This window comes from Lynx canadensis, chromosome B1, assembly GCF_007474595.2.
Source record: "Lynx canadensis isolate LIC74 chromosome B1, mLynCan4.pri.v2, whole genome shotgun sequence".
NCBI classification, from domain to species: domain Eukaryota; kingdom Metazoa; phylum Chordata; class Mammalia; order Carnivora; family Felidae; genus Lynx; species Lynx canadensis.
This window is the reverse complement of record NC_044306.2, coordinates 117,016,159-117,032,504: the sequence shown is the minus strand read 5'-3', so window position 1 is coordinate 117,032,504 and position 16,346 is coordinate 117,016,159. Positions and strand designations below refer to the sequence as shown.

At 31.9% G+C, this 16,346-nt stretch overlaps 1 protein-coding gene across 3 annotated transcripts in view; it reads right to left on the bottom strand.

Moving 5' to 3' along the window:
* TBCK (TBC1 domain containing kinase) overlaps positions 1 to 16,346 on the bottom strand; it is a 231,502-nt gene that overhangs the window by 155,954 nt on the left and 59,202 nt on the right. For all 3 annotated transcript variants that reach the window (XM_030313307.2, XM_030313304.1, XM_032592924.1), the window contains exons 4-5: positions 9,161 to 9,275; positions 7,103 to 7,176 (exon numbers count right to left, since the gene is read on the bottom strand). In XM_030313307.2, coding sequence (XP_030169167.1) covers positions 7,103 to 7,176; positions 9,161 to 9,275 — 189 coding nt within the window. The remainder of the gene's footprint in view (positions 1 to 7,102; positions 7,177 to 9,160; positions 9,276 to 16,346) is intronic.

Sequence of the window (16,346 nt, the reverse complement as noted above, 5' to 3'; positions counted from 1 at the left end):
CAAGGAAGAATTCTAAACTAAACATCATAATACAGGTCTTCGTGTCTAGAATCAAGAGAAAATATGTATGAGTCTCAAATAATTTTAAAGCTACTATGTCTCTCTGAAGCTGTAGTTCTTCTCTTTGTTTTCTTCTCTTTCTGACACATGCCTTCTTCCAGCATTGTGTTTCCAGGTGTTTTTCCTTTCCTTCTTACTTCCTGTCTTCTCCCTATACCTATTATTTAAAGTACATTTTATCTTTGAAAATAGTATGTATTCTTTTAAGTAGTCGGAATGTCAAAATCTTTAAAAATACATACATTGAAAAGTAAGACTCTCCCATCTCTGTACTCCAGGCACCCATACATATTTATATAGAGATAAACTTGACCATCCATCACCACTGTTCCATGGGGCAGCATACTATACACACTACTCTGCACACCTTTATTTTTCCACTTAAGAGTTCATTTTAGAGATCATTCTATAAAAATAAGTGTAGATTTGCCTCATTCTCTTTGAAAACTGTGAAAAATTTCATTGTATTGATGCACTTAATTTATTTGACCAAACTGTGAAGGACATTTTGGAAGTTTCATTCCTACACAGATAATCAATTGAGATCTACTCTATTTATTGATACCCTATTTCCCCCCAAGTAGTCCATAGTACCAGTTTCTACCACAAATAAAATCTCTACATACATGTTGGTATGCATCTTGGCTCCCTATTTTGTTCCATTGGTAAGCTTGCCTAACACTGTACCATTGTACTATTTTAAGTCTATAACATTACATAAATAATTGCCAATATTGCTAAATTAAATCCTCTCAAAACACACACATCTTTTAATTTCTCTGGAAGAGTGTCTAGGTACTTTTATTTAATTTTATATTTAATATTTACATTGTTTATATTATAGTTTTATACTATTAATTTAACAATTAAATAATATTGTTATGATATAGTTATTATTTATATTATTAATTTAATATTTAATAAATATAATTGTGTATAGCATATAATTTAATTAATAAATAATATATAATAATGTTCTTATTTATATTAACTTATAATAATATATAAATGTATATTATATAAATAATATACATTATATTCTTATAATTATTTTTAATTTTTATATATTTATATATTTTTAATAATGACCCATATAATTCATATTATTAACTTAATTAATGATTAAATGTTATAATAATATATTAATATTATTAATATTAACTTAATATTTATATCATATATAAATAATTATATATATAGTCTTACATATATATAAAACTATCTTGTCAAGGTTTCTCTCTAATACACACACACACACACACACACACACACACAGAGCTGGAATTTTCATTGAAATTAGATCAAATGTAGAACAGGGTGGGAAGAATTGGCATCTTTCTGATACTGACCCTAACACTCTATGAACACGATATCTCTATATTTACTTTGGCCTTTTGTAATGTCTTTTAAAAAGGATTTAAGTTTCTTTCACAGAGATATTAAACATACCTGATTAGTTTCTTATCAGGTATTGTATATATTTTGCTGATTTGTAAGTAATTTCTTTGTATTAATTTTATATCTACAACCTCACTAAACCTTCATCTTTTATGGGAGAATTCTTTTGAGTAGTCTTGTAGATAATCAAATCAGTTGTGCTTACCTGATTTGTTTAAAGTAACAGTTTTGTTTCCTCCTTTCTATCATTATAGCTCTTAGCGCAAAAATTTCTATTGGTGTTAACCATGAATAAATTTTGAAAATTTCTGAATACCTCTTCTGTATTTATTACAAATGGAACATATGATTCTTTTCATTTATACACTAATGAGTTTAAATACATTGATTCCCTGATGTTTAACCAACCTTGCATTCCTAGAACTTTTGTTTCTAGTAATTTCACTGAGAAATAATAATTTTATCTTCTTTCCATTGTTGATATTTATCTGATTTCTTTTCCTTGTGCAACTACATTCATCAGTACCAGGAATACATTGTCAAATGACAGTGGTGTTAATAAATATTTTGTTTAAAACCTGAAAACTTTGGGTTGAGATCAGTCTCTCTTTCTAATAACAGGCAGATATAGATAAATGGATGATTTTCACTACATTAAGGAAGTATTCACATAGTTCTTTTTTATTAAGAAAAAATTTTAATGAAAATGTTGTGATGTTAAATCTATCAGATGTTTGTAAGAATCCAGAGAAATGACTGAATTTTACTTCTGATATATTATTACTGATATATACTCTATTAAATTATGTTTATAGATTTCTTAAGCCATCTGAATATTTAGGGAGGGAGGGAGGGAGGGAGGGAGGGAGGGAGGGAGAGAGAGAGAGAGAGAGAGAGAGAGAGAGAGAGAAAGAAAGAATCCCAAGCGGACTCTGCACTGTCAATGCAGAGCCCAATGTGGGGCTCAAACCCACAAACCATGAGATCATGACCTGAGCTAAAATTAAGAATCAGACACTTAACCAACTGAGCCACCCAGATGCCCCAAGTACAGGAAAAGTTTTAGCAGGAAATTCAACAGCAAATATAAAGGAATTGGTAAGAAAATCATATTATTGTGTAAAATATCTTCCTATCAGACTAAAATACCTACCTTCTGTCTTCTAAACTCAGAAATGTAAGCCATTTTATTTAATAAAAAAGACAAAGTCTTAGAACTCCAGGGTGGCTCAGTTGGTTGAGTGGTTGAGCATCCAACTTTGGCTCAGGTCATGATCTCGTGTTCCTGAGTTTGAGCCCCATATCCGCTCTCTGTGGTCAGCACAGAGCCCACTTCAGTTTCTCTGTCTCTCCCGCTTGTGCTTTCTCTCTCTCACAAAAATAAATAAAACATTTAAAAACAAAGCCTTTATAAACAGTATACTCTATAAAATGTGTCAAACTTCTAATTTTAATTTTCTAATGAATTCATTTTATGAATAATTCCATAAAACCTTAAGTTGATTTGCTGAGATGGAAATTATTCTCAGTGAATCCCCATGATATTTTATCTGTATCTTTATGGTTCTCTAATGACTATAAGATACTTATTTTACTTGTTTCATATGTATGTAATGGACTATACACAATATGTAATACTACCCATTTTTATGTTTTGTTTTTTCTATGTTTATAATACTTAGTAAACAAAAATTTACCCTCCTTCAAAAAAAAACACAATTTGAGGGCATCTGTGTATCATATTCACTTTTATAAATCCTCTGGAACTACCAACACATTTTAAATGTAAGATATGCTCAGTTAATTTGTGCTAAAAAATAACATTTCCCTTAAAAAACGTCCATTAAGACTACCTTACAGACAAATTTTTAAAAGTTTGTTTATTTTGAGAGTGGGAGTGAGGATGCGTGTGTGTGAACAGGGGAGGGGCAGAGAGAAAGCAAGAGAGAGAATCCCAAGCAGACTCTGCAGTGACAGTACAGAGCCCGAGGTGGAGCTTGATCTCACAAACAATGAGATCATGACCTCAGCCAAAATCAAGAGTTGGACACCTAACTGACTGAAACACCCAGATGCCCCTTTACAGGTGATTTAAAAAGCAGACGGTACATAAGTTTCAGATATATTGAGAAGTACTAAATTTAAATCTTACTGCCTATAAACAAAAGAAACAAAAACAGGGTCTTCTGGGTGGCTCAGTCGGTTAAGTGTCTGACTTCAGCTCAGGTCATCATCTTGTGGTCTGTGAGTTCAAGCCCCATGTTGGGCTCTGCTGACACCTCAGAGCTTGGAACCTGCTTCAGATTCTGTGTCTCCCTCTCTCTGTCCCTCCCCAGCCCCTCCATCTCTCTCTCTCAAAAAAAAAAATTTTTTTTAACAGAAACACAAACAGCTTTAGAAATGAAAATGAGTAGAATTCTGCCCTACTTATTGCATAGGTGCATACCCTTTCTTCATTTATCATCAGACTTAGTCATGAGCACAATTATCTGGCCTTTTCAATTCTAGGCTATTAGATTATTATGGCACCCTGCAATAATGACAATAAAAATGTATAAGTATATGGAACATCTATGTAATATATGCAATGTAGACACTCAAATATTAGTTCCATTTCTCTTCCTGTGTTAGTCTATAGCCACCTCCTCACACTATGATGGCCAGTACTTAACTGACATGTAAAATATAAGTCAATTAAATCAGAGAATATACCTTAAATTCAAATGGGTAAATTAGGTTTTTAAATTTCCATTTTAATACAATGATGATGATGATGATGCTACTAATATCCACCTTTAATTTGCTCATATATTTCTCTCATGTACAAATTTCTATTATGTTATTTTACCCTAACGTGATCATATTGCTCTTCTAAATGACATCTCTGGAAACAATTGCAGCCTAGTGGAAGAAGTATGTCTTTGGTATTATTATAATACCTGTATTCCAGTTTCAGTTCTACATAGAACTGTGGTTTCTTAATCTGAAAATAGGAATGATAATGTCTACCTCACCAAACTGTTATAAATATTAGTGAGTACCTAAAGATGTTTTTACAAAAATGGAAAATATGATGCAAATACAACACTGTATTTCTAATCATCATCACCATAATACATCTAGAAGGCAAACTGTTTATTTTTAATTCTGATTTCCAGCATACCTTATCCAAAAATAATGCTGTGGGTAGTTAAAAATCAAGCAATGCTATGGGTAAATCATTATACCTAAAACTTCCAACTGGTAATCTCTAGAAGCATAGAGGTGATCCTTGCTCCAAAAATTTGAATTTCCCTTCAAATCAAGAAATAATTAAACTAATTAATAAAAATATTAAACCCTAGGATTGGTTTTAAATATAGACACTCTTCTTTTAACAAGTGTTTCTTCTTTAGCATAGCATTTCAACACTCAAAGAAAATTAACAGAACTCTGCCTTAAGTATGACTAGTGAGGTAAACAAAAGTGGCTTTCATCATCTGTTTGATGTTTTAACAAGGTATTAAGCTACTGGCCAACTGAAATGAATGTCCAATTTCTAACTCTTTACAATATTCTGAAACAGATGTTAACATTTTACTTTGTTGTTCCTCAATATTTGTCTTTTGAATCAACGGCAAGCTTCTTCTGGTGTAAATATTTTCTTTCATGCCTTAGCTGTTTGATCACTTTATTTTTCCTGGCTAATGTTTCACATTTTGCTCTTTGATACTTTCTGGTCAGACCCTTTGGGTTCAAGACTTCAAAGTAAACCAGAACAAATGGCACACAAGACCAATTCTAACACAAGCATTTTAAATTCAAATGTGGTTCTTCAACATGCTTGGTGTGCTTTACAAAAAGTCACTTCCTTTCTTGTATTCATCACTAAATAAAGCACCTTTCAATAAAAGGTAAAAAATTAAAGTAATTTTTGTTTACACTGTGTTTTTGGAGTTCTTCTCTCACACAGATTGATCTAGACAACATGAAGCAGCAGCAGCAATCACATACTTCCTATCAGACTACTGCTCCCTAAAAGGTACTTCAAAAGGCAATTATCACATAGGAAAGAAGACATTAGAGCTTTATTGTGGACTTATTCTTATTACATTCAAAGGTTGTTTTTTTTTAAACAAATAAAATGTAGGCTATTTTTATAAGATAGTTTTCATGCTTGGAAAACAATTGCTTGTTTCCTATGACCACAAGTTTTGGTATACAAAACTATATGATTAATTTATTGTACCTTACTATAAATAGGCCACCAAAAGAGGACATTTTCCCATTAAACAATGAGCCTCTTGAGAACAAGAACCTACCTTATCCATTTTTGCACATCCAGCAGCCAGAAGAGAAGGTGCTCAATAAATGTTGTCTTAATAAATAAAGAAGGAATGACTAAGCAATTTATTTTAAGATTATTAGCTATGGTCTAACTAACAAAAATTTTAGGTAGAAACTTACAATTTACTTTATAAAGATAAAAGGATAAATTATAAATGAATCCCTTTTTTTAAACATCTAATTAAAGCAATGTTCTCCTGCAGAAACACACGCCATGACTCCAAACCATAATTCTTGGTAATGGAGTGACAAAACTGATTTGAGAGAGCCCAAAGAGCAAAATGCAAATGGGCACTATTAAAAAAAATCACAAAGCAACTGAACATTATGGTTAAAATATCTAGATTAGATAACACTATTATGTTAATTTTAATTTCCTTGTTTTGATACTTGTTTTGTGGTTATGTAAGAAAATTCCTTTTTTAAGAAATACAAACTGAAGTATTTAGGGGTAAAAGGCCATCATATGCATTAATTGCTCTTAAATGATACAAAAAGTAATTATATGAACATACACATATACGAGTAAGAAAAAAGAAAGAGAGAAAACAAGAGTAGTGAAATGTTAATCTTTGGGGAATCTAAGTGAAGGCAATAGAGTGATTCTTTGTACTATTTTGAAACTTCTATGTATTGAAAATAATGTGAAAACTAAACACTCAAAAAATAAAAGAATTATATTATTAAAATGTCTAAAAAGCAACCACACAATAAATACAACACAAAATCTGTATCACAAGCATTTAGTTGAGAACAGGATAAAATAAACTTTCCTTTCTTGGAGGCCAACATAAATTAAAATTCTATCAGAAGTGATCAAATAAACCTCTCCAAACTTAAACACAGACTTTCTACCCTATTACCTCTGATACCTACAATGACTCAGTTTGAGTCTTAACATGCAATTATATCTTAGAGAACAAGGAATTAAACTTAGAAACAATAGAAAATAATATGAGAACAATTTTTCTCAGTCTTTTAAGGAACATACATTAAGTGAGAATCTGGCCAACCTTCTTGCCTTAGTTTTACCTAATTCTGGATGAAATAAAATTAATTATCAAGCATTAAAAGGTAAAGAAGGTCAATAGTCTATTAGCCTCTGACAATTCAATGAAATATCAACATCAGATATATTTTGGATACTGGGAAAAACTCATTGTCTACTCTTTTAAAAGTATATGGAAGATAAAAATACGTTAATAAAGAAAAGCTAGTTTTTTATTAGAAAGCAGTATCACCATTAACAGAATACACATTTCATCAAATATTACAAAGTTTAAGACACAACTCAGAAGAAAAGAAAACATATCCTCACCCAATGGGGAAATCAACATCGTCACCATGAGCTGTCATGTGATAAAGTCCAAATTTAGCCAATTTAACATGTCCCTACAATAATAATAATAAAACATTATTAAATATTTTAATATTATTAGTAGGAAAAAATATCATTATGTATCATAAGTAAGGAAATCACCATTAGTGAGGTACATTAAGAAAAAATTGTATTTTATCATAACTATAATAAAAACTATTTGCCAATGTGTGAAGCCTGCTTTATTCTCATTACAAATATATGTATATGTATATGCATACATGTATGTATATACACATATATATTACTTGTATATAGATCTCAAAACAACACTTAAAAAATTAAATTTATATTTTTATAAAAATATGAAAATTTTCCAGATATGTTGACAAAACAAAAAAAGCAGAAATGTTCTCATTTGTCTTGAATCCCTGCTTGGAACATTTTTGGTAATTTTCACAAGATAATTTTTTTTTTTTTTTCAAGGAGTTCCAAGTCCATTCATAACGTCATAAATTTAACCCTGACATGGGAATTCTTAACTTGAAAATATTAGTTACCAAATCATGAAGATATTAGTGAATCTGCTAGATTTCCAACAATCATTTATATTGTTTGAGAAAGCCATAATTATCACAAGAGATTCTTAATAAAAGACAAATATAAATTTTGTAAGTCTCTTAAGTTTTCCTCCTTTTAGATATTTAAGACTTTAAAACACATTAAGTTGATTTAAAATTTTTTTTCTTTTTCTCAAGAACTTTACTTCTCAGCATTACAAAACATTTATATCTCAAAACAACTCAGATTGGTTATATACTCCACTGCCATAAATATGAAATGAATGAGTACCATTTTAGCTTTTATGATTTTTAATACCATAGCATAATTGTATTAAAAGTCTAGAAAAGAATCAGAGGAAAATAATAATCCTTCTAATATAAAAAATAATTCCCAAGACAAACTTCTTTCAAAGCTATTTTAAATGCTTATGAAAAAATGAAAGTATGATTATTCCTGAAAATATACCATTTTGCTACCCATAATACTCTTACAGAGGTTGACTTGCTTCTTATTAATCACCCATAAGATTTCCAAGTAAAGAAGTGGTACTCCAATAAAAAAGGAAACTAGGTATGAACAGTTGGTAAATAAAGAAGATAATGGAGAATAAAAAAAAGAAGAAAAAATAGGGAGGAAGAATAATAAACAGGAGAAAATGCAAAACAGTTGTACTCTCAGAAAAATACTCTGTGTCAATAGAGCTTTCTTTAAATGAAAGCAAATTCAGGGGTGCCTGGATGGCTTAGTCGGTTAAGTGACCAACTTTTGAATCCAGAGCAGGACATGATCTCACGATCCATGAGATTGAGTCCATGTCATCCCGCTCTGTGCTGAAAGAAGGGAGCCTGCCTGGGATTCTCTCTATCCCTCTCTCTCTGCTCCTCCCATGTATGCATGTGTGTGCTCTCGCTCTCTCTGTCTCTCTCTCTCTCTCTCAAAATAAATAAACATTTTTTAAAAATGAAAGCAAATTCAGAGGAGTGGACTGGGAAGCTATAATGCATACTTTTCAGAAAGTGAATGAAAGGAAAAACAAAACATGAAGTTAGAAAATGAATCTTGAGGAAAAAGGAATAATGCATGTGAAAAAAACACATGGACTTAAAAAATTTAAAGATAGTTTTTTTTATTGTTTATTTATTTTTGAGAGGGGGGACAGGAAGGGCAGAGAGGGGGCGACAGAGGATCTGAAGTAGGCTCTGTGCTGACAGTGGAGAACTCGATGTGGGGCTAGAACTCACGCACTCCAAGATCATGACCTGAGCTGAAGTTGGACACTTAATTGACAGAGCCACCCAGGTGCCCCATAAAGGTAGTTGTTTTTTTCCTAACTGCCACAAGTATATCACTTTCATACAGCCATTTCATTATGAGTATTATTAAAACATATTTGTATTCTAAAGACCCTCTGATAGAGTGGGTCTAATTTCAGTAGCTTCCAACCACAAATAACAAATAAAATATTTGTTACTTAATTTATTATTTGACAATTACCTTTCGGTCCAAAAGAATATTATGAGGAGAAAGTGCCCGGTGTACTATACCATGTTTGTTCATATACTGCAAACCCTGAAGTACCTCAAATGCTATGCACAAAACCTTTGAGTAGCTACAAAGAAAAAAAAAAAAAGTCACAGATCAATAGATACAATTACAAAGCAGATACAGAACCTGTTTTAAAGAATGAAATGACATTATAAAAATTGAAAGAGTTGTATTTTTATTATTCCTCTTCTATTCAGAGAAAATACGATCTATAAATTTTATAAAATATCCACTACATACATATTTTGGATTTTATGATTACAACAGAATTGATCTGGCAAAGATCCTACAGTTTTCTAAGCCTACTCTAACAGCAGGGAGGGAGTTGAATTTTGGTGATGCACAATTAACCTTCTACAGGTTTGTCTTTGCCAAATTATCTGGGAAGTTTCAAATATAAGGCAGAACTAAGTCAATGAAAACCACCTTTCCTGCTCAAGACAAAATACCTAAGTTCCTGAAAAATAGCTAAAATATATTTTATTGTAGATGGACACGAGGTTACTTTCCATATAAACAAAACAACCCCTAGCAACTGACAATTTATCAAACATTTCTCTTTAATTCTTCCTAAGCCATCTTCCAGTGGAATGCCCAGTTTCTCTCTTTTTCCATCTCTTTCCATTTTTTTTTTAATCAAGAACCATTAACATGGGAAGTTAGGGATGATATAAGGAAAGTGGGAAAGACTAATTCAAACCCAATCCCCCAAACTATCAATATTAACATTTTTGTATAGATTTCTTTTCTACTCATTCTTTGACATTTTATCTATCTATCTATCTATCTATCTATCTATCTATCTATCTAATTGGTTTATATTACGCTTTTTTTTTAAAGATTTTTGTTTTTTTGTAAGTAATCTCTACATTCAACATGGGCTCAAACTCCCAACTCCAAGATAAGTCACATGCTCTACCAACTGAGCCAGTCAGGTGCCCCTGACATTTTAAATTAGACTTTTAAAAATTAAATTAATATCTACAGGTAATCACTAAAACTAATTTTTTAAAAGGTATAAATAAGCCAACAGTAAAGATAAATAAAAAAAATAGTCAACCTCAAAGCTGGTAGAATAAAAGGAAAAAAAGAACAAAGAACAAATGGAACAATTAGAAAATAACAGACTTTAATTAGGATGTATCAAACATCATATTAAATGTAAATGCAAACATCTAAACTGAAAGATAAAAATTGTCAGATTACATAGGAATTAAGCCTCAATTATATTCAGGCTATAAGGAACCCACATTAAATAAAAGGCATACATTAAAGTAAAAGGATGGAATAACAGATCACTGATTATCATGGGCTTGCTTGGAGGGACGGGTTGACTGCAAGAGAATATGTGGAAAATTTACCTGACAGAACTGTTATGTTCTTGATTTTGATGATGATTACACTACTGAGTTTGTCAAATTGACTGACCTGTACACTAAAAAAGTTATATATTAAAATATGTAAATTACAGCTCAATAAACCTGATGTTAAAAAAGTAAGCTGAAGAAAATTTTCAAAAAAATATTTGTAATATGACTCCCTTCTCCAAATTAAATCCATAAGAAAGAGCAAGACATGAAAAGCTAAAATCCCTTTCCTCTCATCCTAGTCTGACTTTCCAGAGGTATCCACCCTTAGCAATTTCTGTTTTCAATTCTGCTGGTTAGATTTTAGTTAACATTATTAAGTCTTTGCTATGCAAGATGATATAATTAATATACTTTTACAACATTCCCATTTTCCTTTCCCAACTCCTGATTTTTATTAGTTATATTATTTTTAAATAATCGAATTTTATAGATGAAACAAAAGAAATCTACATTCCTTTCTTGAAGGCTAAACAAATAAACAAGTAAATATATGATACATAGTAATTACGTGCTAAGGAGGAAAAGGAAGAGAGAATGTGGGATAGCAGGTTGCTATTACATGTAGAGAAGGAAGATCAAGGAAGGCATCACTAAGATGACATTTGTGCAGAAATCTAAAGGAAGTGAAAAAGACATGTAGCTCTCTGGGAAATACGTGATTCAGGCAGAGGGCACAGTAAGCAAGTCCTGAACTGGAAGATTGCATAGCAGTTCAAAAAGTGCAACAAAGCCACTGTGCATGCGGTACAGTGAGGAAAGGGCAAGGTGTTAGGAGATGAGGGCAGAGACATAACAAGGAGCCAGATCATGTAAGGCTATTTAGGCCATTGTAAAGCCTTTGGCTTTCACTCTGAGACAGATGGGAAGTGGTTGTCACATTGCTATACTATGATGAGTAAATATTCATTGTAGAACTAAGAAAACAATATACTCCTAAGCCACTTAACCCCTAGCTCTCAAGAGAAAATGTATCAGTCATCAGGATTTGATGGATACTATAATTTCATAATTATACCTCTATTATGAAGGTTATCATCAGCCATCATCATTTTTATACTTCTTACTCATTTTGTATTTACATTTTTATTTAGTTAGAATACATCAATGAGAAAATTTTTCATAAGGGTGGCATGAGTAGGAAATTTTAAAGCATGGTCTTAAAATGTCTTATTCTTGCCTTTAAACTTGGCAAAAGACTTCTCTATTGTCCTTTATTAATAGTAAGAAGTCCAATATCAATCTAATTTCGTTGTAGACACCTTGTTATTCCCCTCCGGAAGCTTGGGATTCTTTTTCACTTTATCCTTAGACTTTTACAATTTTAGTCCAGTATATCTAGAGTATGGGCATTTGTGCATTTATGTTAGTAAGCAATAGGTGTGGCTTTTAACCTGAAGACTCAAATGTTGCATTAGCAGGAGAATTAAGAAGGAAAAGTTTATTTGTTATGTCTTTGTTTTCTCCCTCTACTATATCTTTTAGTTAGAACTCTTAGAGGGCAGGTGAAAAATACATCTATTCTTGAGATCAACTTTCTGTTTTATTTACTATGAGTCTGGCCTTTAGTCCTATCTCTTCTACTATTTAATTTCCAAGGTCTTTGCTCTGTTCTCTAGTTGTTCTTTAATAGATCCTTTTCTTTTGATTATGGATACATTATTCTTTTGAATCTGAAGATAGTTATTAGAATTCTGTTAATAATTAAGGGGAAAAGAAGGGTGTTATCTTTATTTTCTCTGGGGTGTTTCTGTTTTTTTTTTTTTTTTATTTGCTTTTTTTTTTCCCCCACTTCCCTTGGCTTTCTTTCTCTCAGACTATTTTTTCCTCAAATGTCTGGTAATCCTTAGTTGCCAGCCATACTTTAAAACAAAGCAATAAACTGACATTCTTCATAAAGTATGTAAAAAAAGAAATAATAAAAGTTGCTATTTATAAGGAATGCTTATTTGAGACTCAGTAGGTTAAGCATCTGACTCTTGATTTTGGCTTAGGTCATGATCTCAAGGTCATCCCCAAGCCCTGACTCTGAGCTGAGTGTGGAGCCTGCTTAAAATTTTCTCTCTCCCTCTTCTTCTGCCCTTCCCCTGCTTGCTCCTGTGCTCTCTCTCAAAAAAAAGAACACTTATTTAAACGATTTCTCTTTATCAAGCAGTTTCCCCCATATTGAAGTGCCACAACAGCTACTCAAGCAAATAGGAAATGTGTGAAACAAAAACAATTTGAAAGTAACAAGAGTTTTCCTAAACAGCCTCAAAAAAGAAACCAACTTTGTAAAGGAAAAGATTCTGAACTTTAAAATAACTATAGTGATACTGGTAAATATGTGCATGTGAAAGAATGCAGACCTGTCTCATTTTAAAAACAAAGAAAAATTTTCCTTGACATTGACTAACAAAAGATAAGAACTTAATTTTCTAAACTCATTTGACTCTACAAATCATGTTTACCATAGTAATCTGTCTTGTCCTTGTTGTCCTTTTCTCCAACATGCACACACATAATTCACAAAATCTTAAAAGCTGATGCCATATTCAGCTGTGACACTAGAGGACCTCAGTTGCACACTACTTCAATATAGATGCCTTCCTTAAGAAATTAAAACCAAACCTTTAAAGTGATTTTTCCATTAAACCAGTTCTCAAACAGCTGAACAGAGAAGACTACATGTCCTATTTTGACAACTTGTTTTTGCTGATTATAAAATATAATTGGAAAATACTTCCATGTCAAAAAGCACATTCATGCTATTATAGAGTTGATAAGCATATATTCTGAAATAATTTTTAAATATTCAAACATATAAAACTGAAGCTCATGACATACCTTTCCTTAGCTATTACTTGAGAGTATTACAGCTAATGGACTCAGTACTCTTCTAAATCAGAGTAAATCAGATTTGGTTTTTTGCCCTATTGTAGGATTTAATTTTTAAATTTATTTTAAAATACAAGTATAAAGGAGAAGAAAAAGATAGTGTTATTATCTATAATGAGACGATAGAATCAGTATTTGTGAAATTCTGTATATTTACTTGTTTTTAAAGCTCTATTCTCTAACACTGCCAATAATTTAGATGATGAAGTCTTTTAAAATAATTATTTTGAAGTAGCTAATGCAATTATAATGCAACAGCAAAATAAAAAGTCATATGTATAGTAATAGCATGTCACAGTTAACTGAAAATGGGCTCCAGAAGGAGTTAAGATTAAGAGAGTTGGATTCTCTCTCTGTCTCTCTGTCTCTCTCTGTCTCTCTCTCTCTCTCTCTCTCTCTCTCTCTCTCACACACACACACACACACACACAGATGTTGGCAGGGGATAAAAGGACTTCATCCTTCACAGTTCCCAAGTCAGAATCTTGTTAATAAAGAAATCCATCACTAATCTAGAAAATGTAAATCAAACTTCAAATTATAAAAGATCCTCTTCCTTTTGAAATATTCAGTTACTACTGCTAATTCCAGAGATTAGAAGAGTAGCATTTATTTTGTTACCATTATCCTTGACACCCTGAGAAGTTTAATGAGCATAAGAATCTTTGGTGATTATAAAAACATAGATATGGCCAAAAAGGTAGCTTTCAAAATAATGATTAATAGTTTTTAATAAAGCAAAGTGACATTTTAAAATACTTTCATTTATATTTAAACGCATCAATTAAGTGGCCATGAGCTGCTTGGTACTGTGTTTTTTTTACACCACTGTGTTTTTAGGTTCCATGGATCTCAAGAGAAAGAACTGATCTCTACAATCAAGAAACCTGCAGTATAGTTGTAAAGACAGATTTATAAACTAATAATTTTAATACAATTGAATTAACAGCATTTCATTACAACTATAATTCAATTAAGTTAGCAGATCAGAGTCATCCTTTTCTTCTGTCTTATAAGAAAGAAAACATGAATATCTATTTATTACATTGGTGAGACCAAAGCAGGTCTACAAAAATAAATCTTGAGAAAGTAAGATTAAAATTTAAAAAGAAAAAAAAAGTCACTACCACCATCACCATCACAAGCAATAACAACTGACAATAACTTCTAGGCATGAGTCAACTTGGTTGTGTCTGAATTGCGAACACGGCTTAATGAATTCCAAAACTACTAGGTTAGTACAATACTAAGTATACTTGTTTATCCCTTTCCAGATGTATTTCAAAGGAAGTTTACACTGTGTTTTTGATTCAATCATCCCTAAATTATTTATAGCTGTTTAGCTTACCAGATTAAAACATACTGAGGCCAAGATCATGGGTTTAATATCTATAAGAATTGGCTTGCTTCACATGTACATAGCCACAGATTTTCATCTAACTCCAGCCAATATTGCCAAATACAGATTGTTTGTCACAATGAGACGTTGTTCAACCTCTATTTACTTAAAACATTCTGATTTTCAACCACAATTTCCTATACTTCTCTGAGGACCTGCGCTTTAATCTCATTAAGTCCTTGAGACCCTTGTTTTCTAAGCCTCCTCTGTTATCTCAACCAGCCCTGTTTTGACATCCTTCTTTTATTCTAGATCTATTCTGTCACTTCAACTCTTTTGGGGGGTGGGGGATAGAATTCTTCATGGCTTCTCATCTGATGGCTCTACCCCTGGGAGAATTGGACTTCTCTGTATTCTGACAGTACATAGTTGAAGAGCTTATTAATTCTATGGTAATAATTTCTATATAGGTTTGTCTCTCTCACTGTACCCTGAGGCAGGTACTAGCTTATTCAACTTGCAATCCCTATATCTATCACAGTAACTATAAGGTAGGTGTTCAATAAATATATTCAATGACATCCATGATGGTGCAAGAGGGTGCAGATAACAAGATTAAATTCTTAATTAATTAATTAACCATTAATTAAATAACAGCTCAAAAAAGTATATTACACTTGCAATGGATCAACAGTGTCAATCTCATTTATAAGAAGTAGATTTCTCACAAGCTGACTTAAGAGGTTTTTTTTTTTGAAAGAAAGAAAACCCTGCCATTTGCAACAATATGGATAAATCTGGAGGACATTATGCTAAGTGAAATAAGCTGGCCACAGAAGGACAAATACTGCCTGATCCCACTTATGTAAAGTATAAAAAATAGTCAAATTTATAGAAGCAGAGAATGGAACAATGGTTACAAGGGACTGGGGAAGAGAAGAAAATGGTTACCAGGGACTGGGGAGAGAGGAAAATCAATTGATTTAAAGTTTCAGTTGTGTAAGATAAGTTCCATGCCAAAGAGATCTGCCATACAACATAATGCCTGTAGTTAACAATACTGTATTGCCCACTTAAAATTTTATTAGTAGGGTAGATCTCATTATAAGTGTTCTTATCACACACAAAAATAAAAAGGACACAAGGAAACTTTCAGCAGTGATGAGTATATCTATTACCTTGATTGCAGTGATGGTTTCACAAGTGCATTCATAAAGTCAAACTCAAATATATACATTTCAGTCTTCTTGGGTATCAATTATACCTCAATAAAGGTGTTAAAAAAGAAAATAAAATAAAGACACATTCCTATCAGCTTCAAACCATCAGTTCCTTTTTGGTATTTGTAATGTTTCCAACAAGCGATGTTATTCAGATTGCAAGAAATAGAGGCCAAGAAAGAAAGTGAGAGGTCAGGGTTGCTGGGACAGATTTGGAAGTCATTCATAATAGGTGGTAACTAAAACCACACATGCTATTTCCTCTGATCCATAATCCATGATATTTCTAAGGGCCACTCCACAAGCCAAAATACCCATACTGTCAGCAAACC